General features: G+C 40.6%; 1 protein-coding gene across 4 annotated transcripts; it reads left to right on the top strand.

Moving 5' to 3' along the window:
- The first annotated feature begins 314 nt into the window (after positions 1-314).
- On the top strand, positions 315-25,920 carry LOC121506172 (protein NLRC3-like). 4 transcript variants are annotated; one of them, XM_041781818.1, is made up of 15 exons: positions 315-488; positions 5,937-6,044; positions 8,094-8,201; positions 10,262-10,369; positions 12,426-12,533; positions 14,565-14,672; positions 19,094-19,230; positions 19,431-21,234; positions 21,313-21,480; positions 21,571-21,738; positions 21,829-22,002; positions 22,761-22,928; positions 23,255-23,326; positions 23,414-23,460; positions 24,940-25,015. In XM_041781818.1, exons 2-13 carry the CDS (start codon positions 5,944-5,946, stop codon positions 23,322-23,324), a joined length of 3,222 nt encoding a protein of 1,073 aa, XP_041637752.1. In that variant the 5' UTR covers positions 315-488; positions 5,937-5,943; the 3' UTR covers positions 23,325-23,326; positions 23,414-23,460; positions 24,940-25,015. The 4 variants fall into 4 exon arrangements, with proteins under 4 accessions (XP_041637752.1, XP_041637750.1, XP_041637751.1 ...); XM_041781815.1 differs by lacking the exon at positions 23,255-23,326 and having other exon boundaries at positions 316-488; positions 24,940-25,920; XM_041781816.1 differs by lacking the exons at positions 5,937-6,044; positions 23,255-23,326 and having other exon boundaries at positions 24,940-25,920.
- Positions 25,921-27,708: the final 1,788 nt, after the last annotated feature.

Here is a 27,708-nt window from a genome sequence, read left to right as displayed (position 1 = left end):
GATATTATTCAGTGATCAGAAACCAGGATATCAGTTTTTCTACAGGGATATGATCACGCCCATGTAAACAAAGTCAGGATAAGACAGACATAGTCCAAGCAGGTTTGTGACTGGATCCTGGTCCTGAGTCTATTGAGGGCTGTAGTTTCTGTGCTGTCCGGATGCTCGAGGATGTATCTACCAAGGAGGAAATTAAACAAAACTTACACCCCAGCTGACAGCTTTGAATTCAGACAAAAGTTGGGACATATCAGACTGTTCTCTAATGTCCGACTACCTGTGAATGCAGCAGCAGATGACTGCAGCCCTCCCATCCCCCACACTAAACTTAGTTTCGATTTCAAGCAGAAACGTCTCGAAGGTTTGGAGCGGTGAGAAAAATTCACCTCTACTGGAAACCGGACCAACTCGGATTAAAAAAAGACAACACAATCGGTGTGGGACGGCACCTCGGTCTGACGGCACTCTGGGGGTCAGAGGAAGGCCAGGTATGATTTTAGAAGTCGGATTTTAAAACTAACTGAACTAAACTTTCTAAAAGGAAGTTAGTCTGAGGCGGAGGAGTTAATAATTCAGAGAGGCTCCATTCACACTAACTCAGACACTAAAACTAACATTATTTTATCAGACCAGGAAAAACTGCCTTATCTGAGGCCTAACTCATATAGCACTGGATAATAAGAACATTTCCTCTAACACACTTATGAACACGATTAACTGCGTCACACGCGGACGCCATATTGTAGGCCTGTTATCAGTGGAGCAGCAAGTTTCATGTTCCATGTTATTTTGAAACACAGTGGGCGTGGCTTCCAACGACTTTTGTTTACTTTCTAAGTTGCACTAAAATGCAGTAACACTTGCTGCTCTATGTAACAGTTGATTGTTGTCTGCAGAGCATTAAGGCCACGAGGAAGGTGTTTGTGTCACAAACTAAGTTTTAAGCCGTAGAAATGGAAAAGAAAATACAGGTGCCCGTTCAAAACAGTGCAAACATTTTTTTTCTTAGCCTTGTTTAAAAACACACACACAAATGACTAATGAAGTAATCAAAACATGATTTTGTTTTATTTTATGAATTAGTTTTAACAAATACCGACTGAATTTATCTTATGGGTAAGAGCAAGCTGTAATTTGGTCTCAATAAAATGCTCTAAATTTACTGCAAGGACAGTTTACACTGAAGGCTGCAGAACTCATATCTGAGCATAACATGACAGAAAAATGATTTTGAAATCTCTGTATATTCATTTCTTTGTAACTGCTCCTTTAGTTTTGAGTTTCACTTCTGTTATGATGAGCTGAGTCAAGCTTCTATTGACTACAGCTTGTTTCCTGTTGAGGTCGTTCACAATAAAAGCCCTGAGTAAATATATTTTCCAGGGTTTTCCTGTCTCAAATTGAGGCAGAGATAGTGCCTTTCTGATCATACATACGCTGACCTTTCTGGGGTGTCGGGGGCATGCTCCCCAGGGAGAAAAATGTGTAAATTTTAAAGGTTATAACATCAATTTAGTGCACTTGGAGAGTGGAATTAAGAGGCTAAATCTATGAAAAATGTTTTTGTCTTTATCTGGTTTGTGCTTTAATTTAAATGGTCTGACCTCCTGATGAAAGCTTTGATATTAGTTTTGTCTAAAAAGAAAAAATCTGTGGCAGTCTGTGGCACAACCCTTTAAAGCCTGAAAACACAAATTATAGCCAGAAAATTCTAATTTTTTGGAACTGAAATGTTTATTTTGCTTTCCAATGGAACCCCCCCCCCCCCAAAAAAAAAATCTAAATTTCCATTTACATTTATTACTTATTTTTTTCCATATATATATAAATCTCATTTGATACAGTAGGTGTTTTTGGTAAATGATAAAACACTTGAGTGAATTTTTATAATTTATCAGATTGTATTTAGAAGTTTTTTTAGTCATCTATGATCATATTGATTAGATAGAAGTATCATATAAGTATGTATTAAATAGGATACAACAGGCTTTAAGGGTCAAAATGAGTTTCTACTGGTACATGTTTGTCCTTCTGGACTTCTAAACTAAATAACTAAATATCAAATTTTCCCAAAAAGCACAAATTAAAACAAATTTAAAGTCAACATACCTTAATAGGAAGAACAGTGGATATGGTTATTTCATCAGAATTCAGCATGTGTCTGAAAATGGACGACTGCTAATGCTGCATATGATTGGACAGTGGTGACAGCTGATCATCAATCAGCTGTCGGGAGGCATAAACAGCTGATTGTGTCTGCATAATTTGTACTGTATTTTTTCTAAACAATTCTCAAAATTTACAGTGTTTGGTTTCAGTGTGGGATCAGAAAACACCTGCATGAAGAGAAACCTGCAGTAAACATCAGAAGTTTTGAAAGCCTTATGAACTGATGGGCTGGGATTTTAAAAAGTGTTTGAAATAAGCACTTACAGTGAAATATTGAGAATATCTTTAATAAATTCAATAATAAAGAGTAAATCAGTATGGAGTTTATTATTTGATTAGTTTTCTGATTCACCTTCAAACATCAAACATGTTAAAAGCGCTTAAAATCAACAGAATCAGACATAAATCTTCCCTTTGCCACCAAACACTGACAATATTTAGAGTTTTTTTTTCTACATTCGGTCCATCATAACCCTGAATTTAGTCAAAAGATAGTCGTAGAAAGTTATTAAACTATTCTGTCCATCTGATTTAGTCCAAATTTAGCCCAATAATAGTCATTTAAAATATGACCATACAGTGACATATTTACGTAGACGTCTTTTCAACGACCTGAAATTTACATCTTTTCACCTTTCACCTTGCTATTAAATCTAGATGTTGTTTAGACAGAGTGGAGAAGTTTTTTAATGTCTTTTCAACTATTTTTTAATATCAAAAACATGCGGATTGCGGACTCTTTCTACCAGCAAATGCTATATTACAAATTATTCATTATCATAATTATTCATTGTGAAGGCTGATGATCAAACCTGACGCTCAGTATCAGACTGATTGAAATTTTTAACCCTGCGATGATTTAAACGTGTTTCTTCCTGACAGAATGCTGCTGTCTGACTTTAATTCTCTTCTAGATCTAATAAACAGAAGTTACTTAATAGACTGCCATAACACCCAGCAAAAAATAGTCGCAAAGACGTTAAAAAACATCTCCACTCTGTCTAATCAACGTCTAGATTTAATTGAAAAGTGAACAGTGAAATGCAGTCATTTTCAGGTCGTTGAAAAGACGTCTCTATAAAGACGTTGCTGTAATATGTTCATATTTTTAAAGACTATTATTGGGCTACATTTGGACAAAATCAGACGGACAAAACATGGCTCAATTTTCTACGACTATCTTTTGACCAAATTAAGGCTATGATGAACCAAATGTAGAAAAAAATACCTAAACCAGTGTTTGGTGGGAAAGGGAAGATTTATATCTCAATCTTTAGATTTTATGAGCTTTTAACATGTTAAAATGTTTGACGGTATCAGAAAACTAATCAAATATTAAACTCCATAATGATTCACTCTTTATTATTGATTTTATTAAATATACTCTCAATATTTCAATGTAAATGCTTATTTCAAACACTTCTTTTAAATCCCAGCCCATCAGTTATTGAGCCTTTTAAAACTTCTGATGTTTATATACTCTTGAGAGTCTGTTGAGTCCGTTCATCATCTGTTATAAACTCCGTTTCTCCTCCATTCTTAATCTCTGCTGGTGCTGTGAAGTTTCACTGACATCCAGCAGTGTCCAATCCAAGAGTAATAACCTATAAAGGGGTGTGCCTCTGAGTAAGAAGAGTTCCGGGAAGCCTGCTCGCATGTGTCTTTGCTCATCGGTCTTCAAATCTCAGTCCTCGGTCTTATGGCTTGAGTCTTAAAACCCTGTAAGCGCTTTGGCACGGTCGTTAAGATGGCGGATCGGAAACAAATTCCAGTTCGCGCGAATCCGTAGGATCGAGGACCGATCTATAAGCGACATGGGATCCAGCTACTAAGAAGTGTTGCAGCCAAAATGTGATGAAAAAAAAAATTTGAGTGTAATTTTGACTTTGACCAGTAGATGGAGCTCTAGCTTAAAGTAAGGATAAAGACAGGAAACTGCATTCAGGTCCATGAGGGAAAACACTGAGTTTTTCATCTGTGTGAACCTGAGTAACCTCAGTGAAATGGACATTTGATGTTGATAATTCTGAGCTTTGATGAGGTGGAATATTGTTGATATGGATTCTGCTCAAATTGAAGTTCCTATAAAAAAATAACATACCTTAATAGGAAGAACAGTGGATATGGTCATTTCATCAGAGTTGAGCATGCATCTGAAAATAGACTCATACCAATGCTGCATATGATTGAACAGTGGCTATTTTAGTGAGGGGCTTGGCAAAGAGTCATTTAAGATCCACTGCTGATCAATCAAGGTATTCCTTCTCAACCATCATCATCACTGTTTTATATACCCCTTTCCCACTGGCCGAAAAACCCATTTAAACCCGCTAACAATCGGCTCCTGTCAGCAGCGGGAAAGGCTCTAACCAGCATTCAGACCCGGGTCGGCTGACCCTGCAATAGACACGGGTTTTTGTCGGCTCGCCTCCGATTGGCTCCAGTGGGAACGTCACACCCAGATGAACACGGGATGACTTTAGCGTAACGTGCCTATGTTCATATCAATACAAGTAATAGGTTTATATTTCTTGCCTGTTGTGATCTCATAGATCCTTTTTGTTGTTGTTGCACAGAAACTTTATTCTGTCTGCTGCGTGTTTAAGCCTGATGTACAGGAGGAGGCAGGAGTTTAAAGGCAGAAGTTTCACAGCATGGCAGCGCAGTTTAACGGTGCAGATAAACACAGAAATGCCCATGTCATAATGAACATACCTGCTGAGAATATTTTTTTTCCCAAGGACAGATTTATCTCATTCAGCCTGTTAAATCTCATGGATTATCTCATAAAGCGTCCTGTCCAGCTGGAAAAAGAGATCCTTTTCAAACGATATAATCTATTACCCTTTCATTTCTTTATTTACTGCATTATTTGCCTCTTTGAAATGATCACATGGATCCTCTTTCTGTTTGTTACACAGAAACTTCAGCCTGAAGCACTGCTGGAGGAGACAGGAGTAAAGGCAGAGGTTCCCAACACTGCAGTGCAGTTTAACGGCACATAGAAACACAGAAATGCTTGTCTAGCTCACTCTGGTCATAATGAAGATATCTGCTGAAAGCTAGTATGTTTTTGTGAACCAGTCAGGCTTCTACAGCCTTGGATTTCTCATGGTTTATCATAGGAAGCGCAGTGCTTCCTGCGTACAAACACAGCTGGAGAATGTAGTTTTCACCCTTAAATCTCAGTCTGAAAAGTGCCGTCTCCTCCATCAGCTGTTAAGCCGGATGACAGCTGATGGAGGAGACAGGAGATTGGCGGCTGAAGTTTTCTGTTTTAAATTATTAAAAAGATCGATGTTTGCCTAATTATTCCAAGAAGCAGACATGTGAAAATTTGAAGTAGAAACATTGTTTATAAAAGGTTCTCCTTCACTTTATTTAGCTGGGCTCATAAGTAGGAAGCGCTGCGCTTTCCTGGATAATCCATGAGAAATTCAAGGCTGGAGGAGCTGAATATGTCAGTAGCACATTAACTATTCTCAGAGGATATCTTTGTTATAGAAAGACTGAGCTAGAAAAGCAACGTGATGACATCAGCTTGATGCACCAGTGGGAAAAAAAAAAACAGCCACGCAGCTCGTCTGCTGGTGATCAGACCTGGGTCTACTGGCAATAGGAAAGGAGTCACTTGCTGATTGTTAGCAGGTTTACCTGCTTTTACATGCTAATTGTAGTGGGAAAGCGGCAATAGTGGCGTAACTACTTTCAAAGAGCGACATCAACATATCGTCTTCATACAACTATATCGTGTCTTTTTTTTTCAGTATCAGGATGGAGCAGAGGTCAGACTCTCCTGAACCCAGCTGTGTGTCCATGAAGAGTGACCAGTCTAAAGATGACATAGTTTACTTCAAACAACCTGCAGATAAAAGGTAAGATGTGATAAAATACAACTCTAGATATGATGACCGTGTCCCTTTTGTTCCTCATTCATCATCATCTCTCCATCATCATATAAATAAAACAGGATGGTTGGATTTTATAGTTTTAAATGAACAGTGGTTACAGTTGAGTTCATCAGCTTCTGAGGACTAACAGTAGCCATTTTTTCATGGATCACTTGTAACCAGAATAATTGCCTGATCGGAATGAAAATGCTTCATAAACACACTCCATTCGGAGTGAAATCTTCAGATCCGGCACATTCGGAATGGATTTTCTTTCCGAACCTGATCACCTTTCCCCGTTGTGGGTGTTTTTGTCTTACTGCGCATGTCCCCCTTTGAATGGACTACAGCAGAAGCCTATGTACCGCTGAGCTTGCTGCTTTGACAGGGGAAGCACCAGAAACATCAGAACTGTTAGCAGCACACGATAAAGGTCTATTTCTGAGTACAATAAAGTAGAAATAAAGATAATGTAAAGTACAAACACGAGTGAGTATACAAACCAATATTTTCGCGCAGGGATGAGTTGAACAAATGAGCGAGCGACCTGACGATGTAAAGCAGGGTTCCTAACTTTTATCCCAAAATATTTCAAGGTCAGAAAGCCAAGAGCCAGACATTGGATTTTTTTCCACCCATTACACCATTAAAATGTCTTGGATCTTCGAATATGTAATCTAAACAGGACTGGCATAAATGTGCTATGTATCACACATTTTTTTTTTCTTTTTTTTTTAAATGTTTTTAGACTCAGAGAGCTACAAACCCTCACCTACTTAGTAAAACTTGACTTTAGGGCATATATAGGCCCTACAGTCATTCCTCTGCATATCCGTTCCATGAGAATCCCCCTTACAAACCTGTATGCGTCATAAACTGACTCATCTCTGTGCGAAATTTTGGATGCCTTTTAGAGCTGCACCAAGTCATAGGACAGCCTGTGTACATATTAGGATTATATTTGTAGTTATAAAGAATTTGTTTTTACAGTTATGAGAGGAATTTTTACCATTTGATGAGACCCGGAGTTAAATACACCACAGGATGCCCTGTTTAACATAAGTGATCAAGACCATAATTGCACTTCTTGTTGACATAAAATTATATCGTATGTAAATAAATTTATTTGATATTAGTTTGGCCTGAAAGATTTTTATAATAAGGGGTTAAATCAGGCTGACACTGAACTGAATCACTCACCAAAGTGAGATACAATGTCTGCGTTTGTGGCTGATCATTGACCATTACGCAGGGAAGGTATTTGCTATCCTGAGAGCTGCTCTTTTTTTTTTTTTTAAAGGTTTATTTTGGGCATTTTGTGCCTTTATTTGATAGAGGAGAGGATAGTGGATAGAGTCGGAAATGGGGAGGAGAGTGGGGAGAGGCATGCGGTGGGGGTCCTCAGGCCGGATTTGAGCCCGGGCCGCCCGCGTACATGGGGCGTGCGCCTTATCCATTCTGCCACCTGTGCCCCAAAAAGAGAGAGAGAGCAGCTCTTTTAATCCCACACAGATAGAAGTTTAGTTTTAAAAGGCAAAAACCTCTGGGTCTGATATTTGTGAGGGTCTAGAAATGCAGAAAACTAGTCAGAGGTGCAGACAGGAGTGGATTCTAATGAGAGAGCAAATTGCAGCTTTGCACGGTGGTTAAATTCTTCATCTTGAAAGAAAATTTTAAAAAACTATAAAAAGTAGCTAAACAAAATAAATTAATCTCCTTCAGTCTTAAAAATCATGCAGTCTGTATCAGCGTAATTTTGGACAGCATGTTTGCAGAGCTGAGAGGATGCGCTGGTGTGCGCTCTGCTGTGCGTCTTTTTATGATGTTCCTCCCCACTCTGAAGAGAGTTCAATGTACCATAGGCTATTTAAGGCTCATACCAATGCTGCATTTAATTGGCAGTGGCTATTCTAGGAGGGGCTTAGCAAAGAGTCCCTTATGATCCACTGCCACTCAATCAAGGTATTCCTTCTCAACCATCATCATCATCATCACTGTTTCATAGCAGCTTAAAACAAATCTTGTTGTTTTCAGTATCAGGATGGAGCAGAGGTCAGACTCTCCTGAACCCAGCTGTGTGTCCATGAAGAGTGACCAGTCTAAAGATGACATAGTTTACTTCAAACAACCTGCAGATAAAAGGTAAGACGTGATAAAATACAACTCTAGATATGATGACCGTGTCCCTTTTGTCCCTCATTCATCATCATCTCTCCATCATCATATAAATAAAACAGGATGGTTGGATTTTATAGTTTTAAATGAACAGTGGTTACAGTTGAGTTCATCAGCTTCTGAGGACTAACAGTAGCCATTTTTTCATGGATCACTTGTAACCAGAATAATTGCCTGATCGGAATGAAAATGCTTCATAAACACACTCCATTCGGAGTGAAATCTTCAGATCCGGCACATTCGGAATGGATTTTCTTTCCGAACCTGATCACCTTTCCCCGTTGTGGGTGTTTTTGTCTTACTGCGCATGTCCCCCTTTGAATGGACTACAGCAGAAGCCTATGTACCGCTGAGCTTGCTGCTTTGACAGGGGAAGCACCAGAAACATCAGAACTGTTAGCAGCACACGATAAAGGTCAATTTCTGAGTACAATAAAGTAGAAATAAAGATAATGTAAAGTACAAACACGAGTGAGTATACAAACCAATATTTTCGCGCAGGGATGAGTTGAACAAATGAGCGAGCGACCTGACGATGTAAAGCAGGGTTCCTAACTTTTATCCCAAAATATTTCAAGGTCAGAAAGCCAAGAGCCAGACATTGGATTTTTTTCCACCCATTACACCATTAAAATGTCTTGGATCTTCGAATATGTAATCTAAACAGGACTGGCATAAATGTGCTATGTATCACACATTTTTTTTTTTCTTTTTTTTTACATTTTTAAATGTTTTTAGACTCAGAGAGCTACAAACCCTCACCTACTTAGTAAAAACTTGACTTTAGGGCATATATGAGCCCTACAGTCATTCCTCTGCATATCCGTTCCATGAGAATCCCCCTTACAAACCTGTATGCGTCATAAACTGACTCATCTCTGTGCGAAATTTTGGATGCCTTTTAGAGCTGCACCAAGTCATAGGACAGCCTGTGTACATATTAGGATTATATTTGTAGTTATAAAGAATTTGTTTTTACAGTTATGAGAGGAATTTTTACCATTTGATGAGACCCGGAGTTAAATACACCACAGGATGCCCTGTTTAACATAAGTGATCAAGACCATAATTGCACTTCTTGTTGACATAAAATTATATCGTATGTAAATAAATTTATTTGATATTAGTTTGGCCTGAAAGATTTTTATAATAAGGGGTTAAATCAGGCTGACACTGAACTGAATCACTCACCAAAGTGAGATACAATGTCTGCGTTTGTGGCTGATCTTTGACCATTACGCAGGGAAGGTATTTGCTATCCTGAGAGCTGCTCTTTTTTTTTTTTTTTAAAGGTTTATTTTGGGCATTTTGTGCCTTTATTTGATAGAGGAGAGGATAGTGGATAGAGTCGGAAATGGGGAGGAGAGTGGGGAGAGGCATGCGGTGGGGGGCCTCAGGCCGGATTTGAGCCCGGGCCGCCCGCGTACATGGGGCGTGCGCCTTATCCTTTCTGCCACCTGTGCCCCAAAAAGAGAGAGAGAGCAGCTCTTTTAATCCCACACAGATAGAAGTTTAGTTTTAAAAGGCAAAAACCTCTGGGTCTGATATTTGTGAGGGTCTAGAAATGCAGAAAACTAGTCAGAGGTGCAGACAGGAGTGGATTCTAATGAGAGAGCAAATTGCAGCTTTGCACGGTGGTTAAATTCTTCATCTTGAAAGAAAATTTTAAAAAACTATAAAAAGTAGCTAAACAAAATAAATTAATCTCCTTCAGTCTTAAAAATCATGCAGTCTGTATCAGCGTAATTTTGGACAGCATGTTTGCAGAGCTGAGAGGATGCGCTGGTGTGCGCTCTGCTGTGCGTCTTTTTATGATGTTCCTCCCCACTCTGAAGAGAGTTCAATGTACCATAGGCTATTTAAGGCTCATACCAATGCTGCATTTAATTGGCAGTGGCTATTCTAGGGAGGGGCTTAGCAAAGAGTCCCTTATGATCCACTGCCACTCAATCAAGGTATTCCTTCTCAACCATCATCATCATCATCACTGTTTCATAGCAGCTTAAAACAAATCTTGTTGTTTTCAGTATCAGGATGGAGCAGAGGTCAGACTCTCCTGAACCCAGCTGTGTGTCCATGAAGAGTGACCAGTCTAAAGATGACATAGTTTACTTCAAACAACCTGCAGATAAAAGGTAAGACGTGATAAAATACAACTCTAGATATGATGACCGTGTCCCTTTTGTCCCTCATTCATCATCATCTCTCCATCATCATATAAATAAAACAGGATGGTTGGATTTTATAGTTTTAAATGAACAGTGGTTACAGTTGAGTTCATCAGCTTCTGAGGACTAACAGTAGCCATTTTTTCATGGATCACTTGTAACCAGAATAATTGCCTGATCGGAATGAAAATGCTTCATAAACACACTCCATTCGGAGTGAAATCTTCAGATCCGCACATTCGAATGGATTTTCTTTCCGAACCTGATCACCTTTCCCCGTTGTGGGTGTTTTTGTCTTACTGCGCATGTCCCCCTTTGAATGGACTACAGCAGAAGCCTATGTACCGCTGAGCTTGCTGCTTTGACAGGGGAAGCACCAGAAACATCAGAACTGTTAGCAGCACACGATAAAGGTCTATTTCTGAGTACAATAAAGTAGAAATAAAGATAATGTAAAGTACAAACACGAGTGAGTATACAAACCAATATTTTCGCGCAGGGATGAGTTGAACAAATGAGCGAGCGACCTGACGATGTAAAGCAGGGTTCCTAACTTTTATCCCAAAATATTTCAAGGTCAGAAAGCCAAGAGCCAGACATTGGATTTTTTTCCACCCATTACACCATTAAAATGTCTTGGATCTTCGAATATGTAATCTAAACAGGACTGGCATAAATGTGCTATGTATCACACATTTTTTTTTTCTTTTTTTTTACATTTTTAAATGTTTTTAGACTCAGAGAGCTACAAACCCTCACCTACTTAGTAAAAACTTGACTTTAGGGCATATATGAGCCCTACAGTCATTCCTCTGCATATCCGTTCCATGAGAATCCCCCTTACAAACCTGTATGCGTCATAAACTGACTCATCTCTGTGCGAAATTTTGGATGCCTTTTAGAGCTGCACCAAGTCATAGGACAGCCTGTGTACATATTAGGATTATATTTGTAGTTATAAAGAATTTGTTTTTACAGTTATGAGAGGAATTTTTACCATTTGATGAGACCCGGAGTTAAATACACCACAGGATGCCCTGTTTAACATAAGTGATCAAGACCATAATTGCACTTCTTGTTGACATAAAATTATATCGTATGCAAATAAATTTATTTGATATTAGTTTGGCCTGAAAGATTTTTATAATAAGGGGTTAAATCAGGCTGACACTGAACTGAATCACTCACCAAAGTGAGATACAATGTCTACGTTTGTGGCTGATCATTGACCATTACGCAGGGAAGGTATTTGCTATCCTGAGAGCTGCTCTTTTTTTTTTTTTTAAAGGTTTATTTTGGGCATTTTGTGCCTTTATTTGATAGAGGAGAGAATAGTGGATAGAGTCGGAAATGGGGAGGAGAGTGGGGAGAGGCATGCGGTGGGGGGCCTCAGGCCGGATTTGAGCCCGGGCCGCCCGCGTACATGGGGCATGCGCCTTATCCATTCTGCCACCTGTGCCCCAAAAAGAGAGAGAGAGCAGCTCTTTTAATCCCACACAGATAGAAGTTTAGTTTTAAAAGGCAAAAACCTCTGGCTCTGATATTTGTGAGGGTCTAGAAATGCAGAAAACTAGTCAGAGGTGCAGACAGGAGTGGATTCTAATGAGAGAGCAAATTGCAGCTTTGCACGGTGGTTAAATTCTTCATCTTGAAAGAAAATTTTAAAAAACTATAAAAAGTAGCTAAACAAAATAAATTAATCTCCTTCAGTCTTAAAAATCATGCAGTCTGTATCAGCGTAATTTTGGACAGCATGTTTGCAGAGCTGAGAGGATGCGCTGGTGTGCGCTCTGCTGTGCGTCTTTTTATGATGTTCCTCCCCACTCTGAAGAGAGTTCAATGTACCATAGGCTATTTAAGGCTCATACCAATGCTGCATTTAATTGGCAGTGGCTATTCTAGGGAGGGGCTTAGCAAAGAGTCCCTTATGATCCACTGCCACTCAATCAAGGTATTCCTTCTCAACCATCATCATCATCATCACTGTTTCATAGCAGCTTAAAACAAATCTTGTTGTTTTCAGTATCAGGATGGAGCAGAGGTCAGACTCTCCTGAACCCAGCTGTGTGTCCATGAAGAGTGACCAGTCTAAAGATGACATAGTTTACTTCAAACAACCTGCAGATAAAAGGTAAGACGTGATAAAATACAACTCTAGATATGATGACCGTGTCCCTTTTGTCCCTCATTCATCATCATCTCTCCATCATCATATAAATAAAACAGGATGGTTGGATTTTATAGTTTTAAATGAACAGTGGTTACAGTTGAGTTCATCAGCTTCTGAGGACTAACAGTAGCCATTTTTTCATGGATCACTTGTAACCAGAATAATTGCCTGATCGGAATGAAAATGCTTCATAAACACACTCCATTCGAGTGAAATCTTCAGATCCGGCACATTCGAATGGATTTTCTTTCCGAACCTGATCACCTTCCCCGTTGTGGGTGTTTTTGTCTTACTGCGCATGTCCCCCTTTGAATGGACTACAGCAGAAGCCTATGTACCGCTGAGCTTGCTGCTTTGACAGGGGAAGCACCAGAAACATCAGAACTGTTAGCAGCACACGATAAAGGTCTATTTCTGAGTACAATAAAGTAGAAATAAAGATAATGTAAAGTACAAACACGAGTGAGTATACAAACCAATATTTTTAGAAGAGGATGAGTTGAACAAATGGCGGCGACCTGACGATGTAAAGCAGGGTTCCTAACTTTTATCCCAAAATATTTCAAGGTCAGAAAGCCAAGAGCCAGACATTGGATTTTTTCCACCCATTACACCATTAAAATGTCTTGGATCTTGAATATGTAATCTAAACAGGACTGGCATAAATGTGCTATGTATCACACATTTTTTCTTTTTACATTTTTAAATGTTTTTAGACTCAGAGAGCTACAAACCCTCACCTACTTAGTAAAAACTTGACTTTAGGGCATATATGAGCCCTACAGTCATTCCTCTGCATATCCGTTCCATGAGAATCCCCCTTACAAACCTGTATGCGTCATAAACTGACTCATCTCTGTGCGAAATTTTGGATGCCTTTTAGAGCTGCACCAAGTCATAGGACAGCCTGTGTACATATTAGGATTATATTTGTAGTTATAAAGAATTTGTTTTTACAGTTATGAGAGGAATTTTTACCATTTGATGAGACCCGGAGTTAAATACACCACAGGATGCCCTGTTTAACATAAGTGATCAAGACCATAATTGCACTTCTTGTTGACATAAAATTATATCGTATGTAAATAAATTTATTTGATATTAGTTTGGCCTGAAAGATTTTTATAATAAGGGGTTAAATCAGGCTGACACTGAACTGAATCACTCACCAAAGTGAGATACAATGTCTGCGTTTGTGGCTGATCATTGACCATTACGCAGGGAAGGTATTTGCTATCCTGAGAGCTGCTCTTTTTTTTTTTTTTTTAAAGGTTTATTTTGGGCATTTTGTGCCTTTATTTGATAGAGGAGAGGATAGTGGATAGAGTCGGAAGTGGGGAGAGGCATGCGGTGGGGGTCCTCAGGCCGGATTTGAGCCCGGGCCGCCCGCGTACATGGGGCGTGCGCCTTATCCATTCTGCCACCTGTGCCCCAAGAGAGAGAGCAGCTCTTTTAATCCCACACAGATAGAAGTTTAGTTTTAAAAGGCAAAAACCTCTGGCTCTGATATTTGTGAGGGTCTAGAAATGCAGAAAACTAGTCAGAGGTGCAGACAGGAGTGGATTCTAATGAGAGAGCAAATTGCAGCTTTGCACGGTGGTTAAATTCTTCATCTTGAAAGAAAATTTTAAAAAACCATAAAAAGTAGCTAAACAAAATAAATTAATCTCCTTCAGTCTTAAAAATCATGCAGTCTGTATCAGCGTAATTTTGGACAGCATGTTTGCAGAGCTGAGAGGATGCGCTGGTGTGCGCTCTGCTGTGCGTCTTTTTATGATGTTCCTCCCCACTCTGAAGAGAGTTCAATGTACCATAGGCTATTTAAGGCTCATACCAATGCTGCATTTAATTGGCAGTGGCTATTCTAGGGAGGGGCTTAGCAAAGAGTCCCTTATGATCCACTGCCACTCAATCAAGGTATTCCTTCTCAACCATCATCATCATCATCATCACTGTTTCATAGCAGCTTAAAACAAATCTTGTTGTTTTCAGTATCAGGATGGAGCAGAGGTCAGACTCTCCTGAACCCAGCTGTGTGTCCATGAAGAGTGACCAGTCTAAAGATGACATAGTTTACTTCAAACAACCTGCAGATAAAAGGTAAGACGTGATAAAATACAACTCTAGATATGATGACCGTGTCTCTTTTGTCCCTCATTCATCATCATCTCTCCATCATCATATAAATAAAACAGGATGGTTGGATTTTATAGTTTTAAATGAACAGTGGTTACAGTTGAGTTCATCAGCTTATGAGGACTAACATTGTCACTGAGAAGTGTTGGAGCCTCATTGTGTTGAAATCATTATAGTGTAATTCAAACTTTGACTAGTAGATGGAGTTCTAGCTCATAGTGAAGTATAAAGACAGGAAACTGCATTTAGGTCCATGAATGAAAACATGGAGTTTGTTCAACCATGTGAACCTGAGTAACCTCAGTGAAATGGACATTTGATGTTTATTATTCTGGGCTTTGATGAGGTGGAACATTATTGATACTGTGTTCAAATTGAAGTTTCCTACAAAAAAAAAAAATGACATACCTTAATAGATTAACAGTGAACATGCTGATTTCATCAGATCTTAGCATGCGCTTGAAAGTAGACTCCTGCAGTAGGAAGTAAACAGAGAAAATGTATGGACAGTTAACATTGACATGTTACAAGTGTGGGGAGTCCCAGGGACCCACAGGCGTTGAACTTAGAGGGCCTTATGAAAACAAGTGGATTCCAAAAAAATCTGTTTTGCCTTGAGAATAGGAATGGACAATATGGACTAAAAAATGTATCACAATATTTTGCTGTATTTATTGCGATAATGATATAAATCATGATGAAAAATAGCACCTTTCAACACAATCTTTTTGGCTAGGTAAAATGTATCAAATGTGCTGCTTAACTACACTAGCTACTATAAATAAAGACATATAAATATATCAATATTTAATATATGAATATATCTATATTTAAATCTATGTTGCATCTACATTAAAAAGATTCAAAGAGAAATTTAATTGGACATAGTACAAAGAATGTTACAACTTGGCACATTAAACATATCAGGGTTTGCACTAAAGATTGACCCTAAACTAGAAGTACTTATATCGCTATTTTACCTCCATGTGGCCCATCCTGGATATGGCCTATTTTGTCCAGTTTGCCTCTGTCTTTGTAGTGGTTAAATCCAACATGCAGTCTGATATCCTGAAAAGTAGAAGTACTGATTGAACTTATTTTCTCATGTAAAAGTAACAAAGTACAGACTTGGAAATGTGCTTAAAGGTGCAGTCTGGAAAATTGGGATCATATGCAACATTTAACAGATTCTAGATTACAACGCTCACTTGTCTGGTGGTAAATGTGGTAAGGATACAAAATCCAACATGGAGGACTCCATAGAAGGGACTCTCTCTATGTATGACCAAAAAGCTCATTCTAAGTTTATTTAATATAATAATTTTATATATTCAGGTGACAAAATTCTAGTTTAGATTGGCCAAAATATAAATAATATGTTCCAGTTTTAACAAGTCTGTTCTGATAATCCACTGGCTAAACATTACACATTGTACCTGCTAGTTAGGACTGGGTTCAAAAATCAATTCTCCTTTTAAAATAGATTCTTTTTAAAAAATACAGTATTGATCAATATAACCCAGAGATCAATCTTTTAATATATGCCTTCTCCCTCTGCTGGTGGCTTCTCATGCTTCTAGTCTTGTGCCACTCATGTAGCTTGAAACTTGACCAGCAGTCTCCTCTGAAAGCCTTTAGACTCCAATTCAAGGTTTGAATGTTGAGCCCAGTAATTACTTCTGCCAAGGAGGTTATGTGATCGGGTGGGTTTGTTCGTTTGTTTGTGAGTTTGTTAGCAACATAACTCAAAAAGTCATGGACGGATTTTCGTGAAATTTAAGGAAATGTCAGAAATGGGATAAGGAAGAACTGATTCGATTCTGGGACTGATCCAGATCACTGTCTGGATCCAGGATTTTTTTTAAAGGATTCTTTACTGTTGGGAGATAGGGCTAATGGAGGAGGTCTGTGCTGTTACCACTTTACACCAGGAGATGGCGGACATGAGTAACTTCAATCCCCAGCAGCATTTTTGGGTGTTTTTCCATTCAAAGTTTTGGAGTTTACAGAGTTGGAAAAACGCACGCCCGGTTGAGGAGACGAGTCAGAGCATAACAGAGAGAAAGACAGCAAATTGTGGCGAGAATACCGACAATGCTAAGAGGGATAGAGGAATATTCACCCTCTGCCATGACTTTCAGTGGTCTGGTGAGACCATGGATGCTTCCGCCATGACAGTCAACATGTAGCAAAGCCAATGCTTTGCCTCACCGCGTCTCCACTCCACCGAGGAGGTAGTAATCAGCGAATTGGATTTTGGGAGTGATACGGATCACCGTCTGGATCCAGGAATGTTTTTAAAGGGTTCTTCACTAATAGGAGATAGGGCTAGTGGTGGAGGTCTGTGTTCTCTCAGTGCTTTTCTAGTTTAATTTTGGAAATCAAAGCACGTTGTCAATAAAAGCTGAACATCTCTTTCTCACACATCAGCTTTCACCTGTGCAGCACGAGCAGCCAAAGTCTGCAGGTGACTAGGAGGAGAGCGCTTAAGCCACAGCTGTAATAGGCTTGGTTGACTCTTCCTCAATAAAGGCGATCTTCTAGGGTGCCACGTTCACCCCAACCCAGACTGTTCTGTGAGAGCCGTGTTACAGCGGGGAAGTGACAGAGAACTCAGAGCACAATGAACAGAATGTAATAGATAACATGATGAACATGTTTTTTTTTTATCAGTGCTGTGGTTTCTGTCATTTATTTAACCAGCATTAACATCTGGCTATAGCAAACATCTCCCAGACAGCAGACGGATAGACAGTAGTGTGTGATGGAGGGACAGATAAACAACAATGCAGGATCTCTATCTGAAAATGTGTGTGAGAATCTATTCAAGTGACAATTACTACCACATTGGAAACATTATAAGCTTCAGTGTAATTAGACACCATGGACTTACTCAAACTAAGTAAAAATTACTTACTTTGAAATTTACTTTTAATCTTTATTCATTTCACACCAAGAGTTTCAGCTTAGACTTACAATAAGTGACATATCGCTGCCTTAAAACAAACATGGAGGAGCCTGGCAGCTCTGCTTCACTGAAGGCACAAACTTAAAAGAAGATATCAGGCTGCATTTTGGATTTAAAAACTACAAAGACAGAGGCAATCTGGATAAAAGACAGGTCATGTGTAAGCTGTGCCACATGGGGGTAAAACAGTCATGTCAATAATATTAGCTTAGGTCAATATTTAATGTAAACCCTGATATTTTAAAAAACGAGTCTGGTTGGAACATTCTTTGTAGTATTTACAACTTTAGTTCTCTGAAAAATCTCTGAAAGGGTGAAGCAAAATAGGTTTATAACTAAAATATCCCTACATGAATTGCATTGTATCAAATCGGGACCTTGTGAATTGGAATCAAATCGATTCAGGCAATCAGTGGCAGTACCCAGCCCTACTGTAAGTACAAAAGCAAAAAAGTAAAGATGAATTCACCATCAGTCACATACAATACCTCTTTTGATAATTCTTCAAAATAAAAAAGTTCCAGGACCACAAAAAGGATAGTTTTCCTCTTTTGCTAACAACCTGCACAGTTCTGATACAGAAAGAAAAAAATCCCTGGACACAGTTTAGTTCAGCTGCCTGAGAAATTTCAAACAGAATCCAGACTGAACTGCTTCCAGGGGAACACGACCCCAGAACCCCCCAGAAAAGTCAGAGTGAATGTGGTCAGAATGGTACCACCTCTGCCTCAATTTGAGCCAGGAAAACACTGTATGTTAATTCCATAAGGTATTTTGTGTCTTTCATTTGGACTGGCAGGGGGTTGCACTGGGATAGTGGAGTACCAACATGAAGCACCAAAATCTGTTTTGATTTGCCCAGTTTCAGACATGTAGGAACTGGTGCCATGTTGGTACCAGATTTCAGTACTCAGCCCTACAGATCAGGGTGATGGATCCCTTTTTCTTAAAGCACACTCCGACATTCTGGATTGGGGGACTCAGAATCATCTCTACTTGTTGTAGATGACGTGGTTCTGTAGGTGTCCTCAGCCAGGGACGTCCAGCAGATGTTCGGGCGGTTTACAGTCAAGTGTGAAGTGGTCAGGATGAGGGTTGGCACCTCCGAGTTCTTCCAGGGGGTAGTTGTAGTTCTGTAAAGTAGCCTGAGGTTGACAACTACAGAAGGATCTCGATCTTTGAGAAGAGGGGCCACCACAGCAGACTGTCGTTATTTGGAAACCTCCTTGGAGCCAATGGGGTTTAATTAAGAGGTGTGAGGGGGTTAGTTATTGAAGAAGTGATCTCTGTCAATAAGCAAAATCCATACCAGAGTAAATGTGATTATTGTTTAAACTTCCTACATTTATGCTGGGCCATGTTGTTGAGCTCTTAAACTCTGTCATTAAATGTCCTTACACCTGATATTTTTCTACAGAGGTCAGCTGGAAACATCAGAGTTCTTCAATGATCAGTCCAAGCAGCATAAAACAGACCTGGACACCAGCAGAGAGGCTTTTCTGAACATCACAGAGAGGATGCAGCAGAACGAACTGGCTGACTGTCTGAGGAACAGTAAGTTTTTCAAAGTAAAAAGGAAACGTAGATTTAAGATGATGGAAAGATGAAGTGGAGGTTTACATTTCCAAACTCTGCTTTAATATTATGCACATACCCACTGAACATCTGATGAGACTTTTGGATGAAACGGTATTTTAGATGACAACTTTTTGCAGGATCAGCTCATTCACATCATTTGTTGTTTGTTCTTTCAGGAACTCCTGCTTCAGTTTGCCAACATAAACTCAAGTCTAACCTGAAGAAGAAGTTCCAGTGTGTATTTGAGGGGATTGCCAAAGCAGGAAACCCGACCCCTCTGAATCAGATCTACACAGTGCTCCACATCACTGAGGGAGGGACTGGAGAGGTAAACGATGAGCACGAGGTCAGACAGATTGAAACAACATCCAGGAAAGCACACAGACCAGAAACTACCATCAGACAAGAAGACATCTTTAAAGCTCCACCTGGAAGAGATGAACCAATCAGAACAGTGATGACCAAGGGCGTGGCTGGCATTGGGAAAACAGTCTTAACACAGAAGTTCACTCTGGACTGGGCTGAAGGCAAAGCCAACCAGGACATCCAGTTCATATTTCCATTCACTTTCAGAGAGCTGAATGTGCTGAAAGAGAAGAAGTTCAGCTTTGTGGAGCTCATTCATCACTTCTTTACTGAAACCAACGAAGCAGGACTCTGGAGGTTTGACGGGTTCAAGGTGGTGTTCATCTTTGACGGTCTGGACGAGTGTCGACTTCCTCTGGACTTCCACAAAACTAAAATCCTAACTGATGTCACAAAGTCCACCTCAGTGGATGTGCTGCTGACAAACCTCATCAGGGGGAACCTGCTTCCATCTGCTTGCCTCTGGATAACCACACGACCTGCAGCAGCCAATCAGATCCCTCCTGAGTGTGTTGACATGGTGACAGAGGTCAGAGGGTTCACTGACCCTCAGAAGGAGGAGTACATCAGGAAGAGATTCAGAGAGGAGGAGCAGGCCAGCACAATCATCTCCCACATCAAGACATCCCGAAGCCTCCACATCATGTGCCACATCCCGGTCTTCTGCTGGATCACTGCTACAGTTCTGGAGGATCTGCTAAAGACCAGAGAGGGAGGAGAGCTGCCCAAGACCCTGACTGAGATGTTCATCTACTTCCTGGTGGTTCAGACCAAAGTGAAGAGCATCAAGTATGATGGAGGAGCTGAGACTGATACACTCTGGAATAAAAAGAGCAGGAAGATGATCGAGTCTCTGGGAAAACTGGCTTTTGAGCAGCTGCAGAAAGGAAACCTGATCTTCTATGAACCAGACCTGATGGAGGGTGGCATCGATATCAGATCAGCCTCGGTGTACTCAGGAGTGTTCACACAGGTCTTTAGAGAGGAGAGAGGACTGTACCAGGACACGGTGTTCTGCTTCATCCATCTGACTGTTCAGGAGTTTCTGGCAGCTCTTCATGTCCACCAGACCTTCATCAACTCTGGAGTCAATCTGATGAAAGAAGCACAACGAACATCCAGGATTTCTAAAATCTTTAGAACCAGGCCTGAACTTCGATATCTCCATCAGAGTGCTGTAGACCAGGCCTTACTGAGCCCAAATGGACACCTGGACTTGTTCCTACGCTTCCTCCTGGGTCTGTCACTGACCACCAATCAGAATCTCCTACGAGGTCTGCTGACACAAACAGGAAGTGACTCAAAGACCAGACAGGAAACAGTCCAGTACATCAAGACAAAGATCAGTGAGGATCTGTCTGCAGAGAAGAGCATCAATCTGTTCCACTGTCTGAATGAACTGAATGATCGTTCCCTAGTGGAGCAGATCCAACAGTTCCTGAGATCAGGATGTCTCTCCACAGAAAGACTGTCTCCTGCTCAGTGGTCAGCTCTGGTCTTCATTTTACTGTCATCAGAACAAGATCTGGACGTGTTTGACCTGAAGAAGTACTCTGCTTCAGAAGAGGCTCTCCTGAGGCTGCTGCCAGTGGTCAAAGCCTCCAACAAAGCTCTGTAGGTGAACTCACAACTGCACTGATAAAAGTAGTCTGTATTTAGAAAAAAAAATTTCTACTTCTGTTTCTGTTTCAGGCTGAGTGGCTGTAACCTCTCAGAGAGAAACTGTGGAGCTCTGTCCTCAGTCCTCAGCTCCTCCAGACTGAAAGAGCTGGACCTGAGTAACAACCACCTGCAGGATTCAGGAGTTGAGCAACTTTGTGGTGGACTTATGGATCCAGGTTCTACACTGGAAACTCTCAGGTCAGGATGTCACATATTTTTTTGATTTGGCCAACTTGGAAATCATGTCTGTTGTGAGTTTTTCATTGACTAACATTAAGTCTTTTACAGGTTGAGTGGCTGTAACATTTCAGAGAGAAGCTGTGGAGCTCTGTCCTCAGTCCTCAGCTCCTCCAGTCTCAGAGAGCTGGACCTGAGTAACAACCACCTGCAGGATTCAGGAGTTGAGCAACTTTGTGGTGGACTTAGAGATCCAGGTTCTACACTGGAAACTCTCAGGTCAGGATGTCACATATTTTTTTGATTTGGCCAACTTGGATATCATGTTTGTTGTGAGTTTTTTATTGACTAACCTAAAGTCTTTTACAGGCTGAGTGGCTGTAACATCTCAGAGAGAAGCTGTGGAGCTCTGTCCTCAGTCCTTAGCACCCAGTCCTCCATTCTTAGAGATCTGGACCTGAGTAACAACGACCTGCAGGATTCAGGAGTGACACTGTTGTCTTCTGGACTAGAGAGTCCACACTGCAGACTGGACTCTCTCAGGTAAGTGCAACAATGACAGCTGCATCAAAGTCTCCCAATCAGAAAGGTGTAGGAACTCAAAAAACCTGTGGAACTCCATGAAAAAGATGAGGACCATGTCCCCTGCTAAGAGGGAGAAAGGGCAAATGAGTTCAAGGATTGTTGCTGCAGGTTTGAAACTAGAGACTTCTCACAGAAACAAAAAGAAACCCTGGACATTTTACCTGCACCCAGCTCTCTAGTGAGTGTTGACCAGCATGTAGTGGAGAGACTTTTTTCACTCATCTGTCCTGGTAAGGCACCAGGACCAGATGACATCTCTGACATTGATTGAAATCCTGCAATGAAGAACATGGAGAGGCCTGGTGCCCCATCTACCAGACACCTCTGGACACATGTTCTGTTCCTTCTATGTGAACGCGCTCTGTCTGAATAAAACACAAGATACTTGTGCCCTATAAAGAGGATCAGCGCTCAGTGAAGAAATCCCTAATCCATTACTATTTGCCTCCACAATGCAACCATGCAGACCCATGGGTAGTAAGAAACCCGCACTTCACAGGGGTTGTCAAGTGGGAACCCTCCTTCGTCAGTGTTTCATCCAGTTAGTCCCATGACACCTCCAGAGGGCTGAACAGTGATCTCCAGCGTCCCAGAGCCACCCCCCTCCATGCCAGCTCTCACCACCCACCATGTCCACACAGAGACATCATCTTACCTATCTTACCACATGGCCTACACAACCTTTTAATCATCTTTATGTCTCTCTGTGTTTGTAGTCTGTCTGGCTGTTTGGTCTCAGAGGAAGGCTGTTCTTCTCTGGCCTCAGCTCTGAGCTCGTCCTGTCTGACAGAGCTGGACCTGAGCTACAATCATCCAGGAGAACCAGGAGAGAAACTACTGTCTGCTCTAAAGGAGGATCCACACTGCAGACTGGAGACACTGAGGTACAGACAGAAAGACTCAGAGAGACGGACTGGTACTAGCTACTAAAGTTGGCTCTCAGCACTTCAGCTCTACAGGGGCTTTATGCCTTTATTTTGATAGGATAGTGGAAACAGTAGGAAACATCTGTATTGATAAATGTATAGCCAAGGAGCATGTGTGCATAGACAGCCATATTGATTTTTGAGTACAGGCCTAGTATATGTATAGGAGAGGGATAGGAATTTAGATGAAAATCACTGTTAGAAGGTCAATGGCAGTAATTTGACTAAAACTCAAATGAGCCCTCTTCTTCTTCTTCTGTGATTTAATGACGGTTATCAAACAGCTCTCAGATGTGCTACTGCCACCATCTGGTGATAGTCCTGCATAACAACCAGGCAGCGGTGAAAAACTAAAGGAAAACAAAGTCACATGAAGAATGAAAGTGTCTGAATCTCTCCTGACCCATCCCTGATGTTTAAACTGGCTCTGTTTCTTTCTCCAGGCTGGACCATGGTGGACAGCACAGACTGAAACCAGGTCTAAAGAAGTGTGAGTGTCTGAATGTTTGATTTGTGACAACACAATGATGAATTTGACTCATGAATCAAGGAAGGATGTGAACAACAATGATTGAGGCTGTGTCTGAATCCATCTCAGTCTTTGGGTCTGAGAGTATGAACGTCCACGTTCACAATCACTGACATTCATCAAACAGAAAGAGTTTTAGAGTTCTGAGGAGAGGGAAACACTACGGCTCAGTCCCTCACAGGTTGGACTAGACTTTTTTACTGTCTGTCATTTTGACCCATGGGGTCTTAAAAATTCCATCCTACTGTTTTACAGTCTGTCATTTTCTTGTCCTCTCTTTATTATTGTTCATATAAAATCATGAAAGATGATCTAATTAATAACATTCAATTTCTAAAGCACCCTTTCACTACTAATAATTGATCCAAAGAACAGTCTTTGAGGTTCTGTATTTTTCATGGTATGTAGAGAAAAGATGAACACAACAGCACAGTGTTTACTCCTCATGTCATTTTTTACAGTGACACCCGAGAACAATCCCTGTCCTCAAACTAGTAAATATGAACTGTGCCATTTAAGATATCTTTTACTTTGATAAGAATATTTTTAATATCAAGATGTAGTAGTTTAAAGACCATAGCTGATTCTCTAGATGTTAAAAAGCTGCACTGTAGAGCCCTGCATGTTTTTGCCTGCTCTGCAGGATTTCTGACCATTACGGCACGCTTTAGCAGCGTGTGCACAGCTTTAGTCCATTCTAGTCTAATGTTTGGACTAGGCATGGGCCATATGGCCTAAAATTCATATCACTGTATTTTTCTTGCTTTTGACAGGAACAGTATAATATCACGGTATTACAAAATTATAAAGTGATAATGCTTTAAATCAAAATTCAAGTGTTATAAGCCCCCTTCTCCCCTTAAAAAGCCTTTGATGGCATACTCTATTTATGTCTGAGCAGAGGAACACAGAAATAAACTGATTTTTTAAGTCTCTCCATGTTTACTTCTTTTAACTGTGCTCCAAGTTTCACATTTCATCTCTATCCTGCTGAGGTGTGTTAAGTTGCTCTACTCTGACCTCCTCCCCCTCTCTAAGGCTGAGCCCAGACTCCCTCCTGAGGAATCTCATTTCAGACGCTTCTATCTCATCCTGTTGATCATTATCCACATACAGCACCATCATGTGTGCTGTTGAGTATTGGTAGATGGAATATAGCGCCACACAGTGGACACAAGAGGGGAAATGAAACACATGAATCTAAAGTCAAAGCCATAGAAATGTCTGAACTTTTAACTGTTTGGTGTCCGTCTGTGATTGTGGAGCTGCACCTCACTGTGGTCTGTTCACATTCAAATAGAAACAGGAAGTAGAATTTCAGGGCTGATGAACAGAATTCAGGGCTGAATATGAAATGTTAGTTTGACTCTGTCAGTAACCTTGTTTAGGAATGATCAGATGATAACCGTGAGCTGTGTTGTGTCTCGTTCTCTCCATCAGATGCCTGTGAGCTGGAAGTGGACACAAACACAGTGGACAGAAAACTCAAACTGTCTGACAACAACAGGATGGTGACACGGGTGAAGGAGGATCAGCCATATCCTGATCATCCAGACAGATTTGACTGTCATCAGCTGCTGTGTTGGACTGGTCTGACTGGTCGCTGTTCCTGGGAGGTCGAGTGGAGAGGATGGGTTAATTTATCAGTGAGTTACAGAGGAATCAGAAGGAGAGGAAACAGAGATGAATGTCTGTTTGGATTTAATGATCAGTCCTGGAGTCTGATCTGCTCAGATGGTGGTCACTATGTCTGTCACAAGAGAGAAACAAAAATCTTCTCCTCCTCTTCATCCTCTGGTAGAGTAGCAGTGTATCTGGACCATCCTGCTGGCTCTCTGTCCTTCTACAGAGTCTCCTCTGACAGACTGATCCACCTCCACACCTTCAACACCACATTCACTGAACCGCTCTATCCTGGGTTTGGGTTAAATTCAGGTTCCTCAGTGTCTCTGTGTTCTCTGTAGCTCAAACTCTGCTGTCTGAATCCAAAGCTTAGTCAGACTACACACTAGATGGTTTATCATCTCTGACTAATCTGATTTCTTTGATTCAAAACTTGTCAGTAATTCTTCTTCACTAGTTGAACTTGTATTGGTGTATATGACATTGTTTAACTGTTCAGCATTAATTTCATATGGAGGCAGGTTTTTAGGTAGGCACCAGTCAGGCCAGTTAAAGGGATACTTCAACATTTTGGCAAATTCGCCCATTGCCATAATTCCTATAGTCTTAGTAATAGGTTCGTTACTTATAGTTGTTGGTGCAAGCTGTTGCTAGATCGGTGCTGCCAAGTTTGGAGCTGCTGTGCCAACTCAATGTAAGCAGATGGTTTTCCGGCTTTCCCTCATGAAACTCATCAAATACACAATCCAGCAACTCCAAAACACTCACGTGGACAAGTTGTGACCCGTACATTCACCATGCTATGAAATAATAACATATAATTATGTAACATTACGACACATGAAGCAAATACTCGGAACTATTTCTTAAGTAAACCACTGGGCGGAGTGACACAGTGCAGCAGCCATGTCTGGAATGTAGTTCTGGCATTTAACTTTAAAACATCTCTGTATTGTAATGTTCCATGATTATTTCCTAGCGAGAAAATCGTTTGAATCAAGATTTCTTCCACTGACCAACAGTGCCAACTAATGTCCTGTATCAGTCTCCACACGTCCCCATGTGGCCGACCTGTTTATGCCCTTATTTCTAAATGCTTATGGTGTTCCTGCTTGGTTCATATTGAATTATTAATTTGATGAAGAGTGAGTTTGAGAGTGACGTTTGATCCTAGGAATGTGGTGAGGTGCAGAATCTGCTCCTCCCTCTCATTAAGGTTACAGGAATCCAAGCTGCTTGTTAAGACCCCGTCTATATGACAACATTTCGAGTGAAAGCGCAAAAGTTTTGTAGCGTTTTGGCTGTCCGTTTACATGGCAACAGAGTTTTGTTGCCTGAAAACGGCACTTTTTGGAAACAGGCTCCAGAGTGGACGTTTTTCAAAATGCCCCTGTCTCCGTGTAAACAGGGAAACCGGCACTTTCTGAAAACAGACATGTGCACTGCGACTGCAGTAAATATCCATGCGCGAGTAGGCTTAAAACAAAACAAACCAAACACTGTAGGGGGATAGTACTGCACTCCTACTTATGGTCAGAGGACGGAAGTGTCTGGGCGCATGTGCTGATTTTGGTTCATTGCAAAATCACACCGCTATCTACTGGCCTGGCATGTATACTACATCGTTTTTGTTGTTTCACGCAGTCTTGTGTTAATGGAGATCATTTTAGAAACAAAAACAGGAAACGAAGTAAAATGTCATGTAAACAGGGCCTAAGCTGTCTGTACATTGCATGATACAGAAGGTCACACGCTTACATTAATAAACAAAGTATTTGCCATATATATAGCCATGTTAACGCTACTTTTAACAGCTTCTGTGTGTGTGACTCTCTTTGCCTAAAGGAGTCAGAAGATGAGAGGTTTAAGGGAAATATAGTACAACAGAAGGAGGATTCTCAGCTGATAATTTACCTAACATGATCTTTGGAATGAAGTCGGAATCTAGGACTGAACTTAATCCTCTTTTGTCCTTCTTTCCAACAAAGGACTGACGCGGTATCTAACAATTAGTTAAAATTATTTTTGATCCTGCACAAATTATATAATTTTTATAGCTTTCATGCTGTTTGATGCAGCAGAGTTCTTTTAATATTCTTTTTCCTCTGACGTTCAGATTTCACAGCAGTAAACACAGTTTTTTCTTCTTCCGATAACTTACAAAGTGATGTTGACCATCCAGAGACAGTATTTTTGATAGTTAATAGGAGGAATTAAGAAGGTTTCTTTTTTTTTTTTTTTTTTTTTTGTTTTTGTTTGAACAAGATGAGTCCATCAGAATCTAAAGGAAAGGACACATCTTGCCGTGTTGGTCAGACCGTCATCTGAGAGACCCACTTTGGCCGCGTTGCAGAACCTACCAGCTCAGCTGATCAAAGGTTGGACCCAACTGGTACCAGTGGTAACTCCAGGCTTTCAGCACCTCACCTAGATAGTTCATCTCCAAGACCCCTTCTTCTACGGCAAAGTAGGCTCTTATGATCCAGATCACTCAGGTTGCGGCATGATAAAGAAGGCCAGCTCTGTCCTGAGATGCCCTCTGGAACCTGTGGAGGAGGAGGAGGAGAGGAGGATGGCAGCCAAGCT

This window comes from Cheilinus undulatus, linkage group 24 (genome assembly GCF_018320785.1).
Source record: "Cheilinus undulatus linkage group 24, ASM1832078v1, whole genome shotgun sequence".
Taxonomy (NCBI): Eukaryota; Metazoa; Chordata; class Actinopteri; order Labriformes; family Labridae; genus Cheilinus; species Cheilinus undulatus.
The sequence above is the reverse complement of the archived record's forward strand: the minus strand, read 5'-3'. Positions and strand labels throughout refer to the sequence as shown.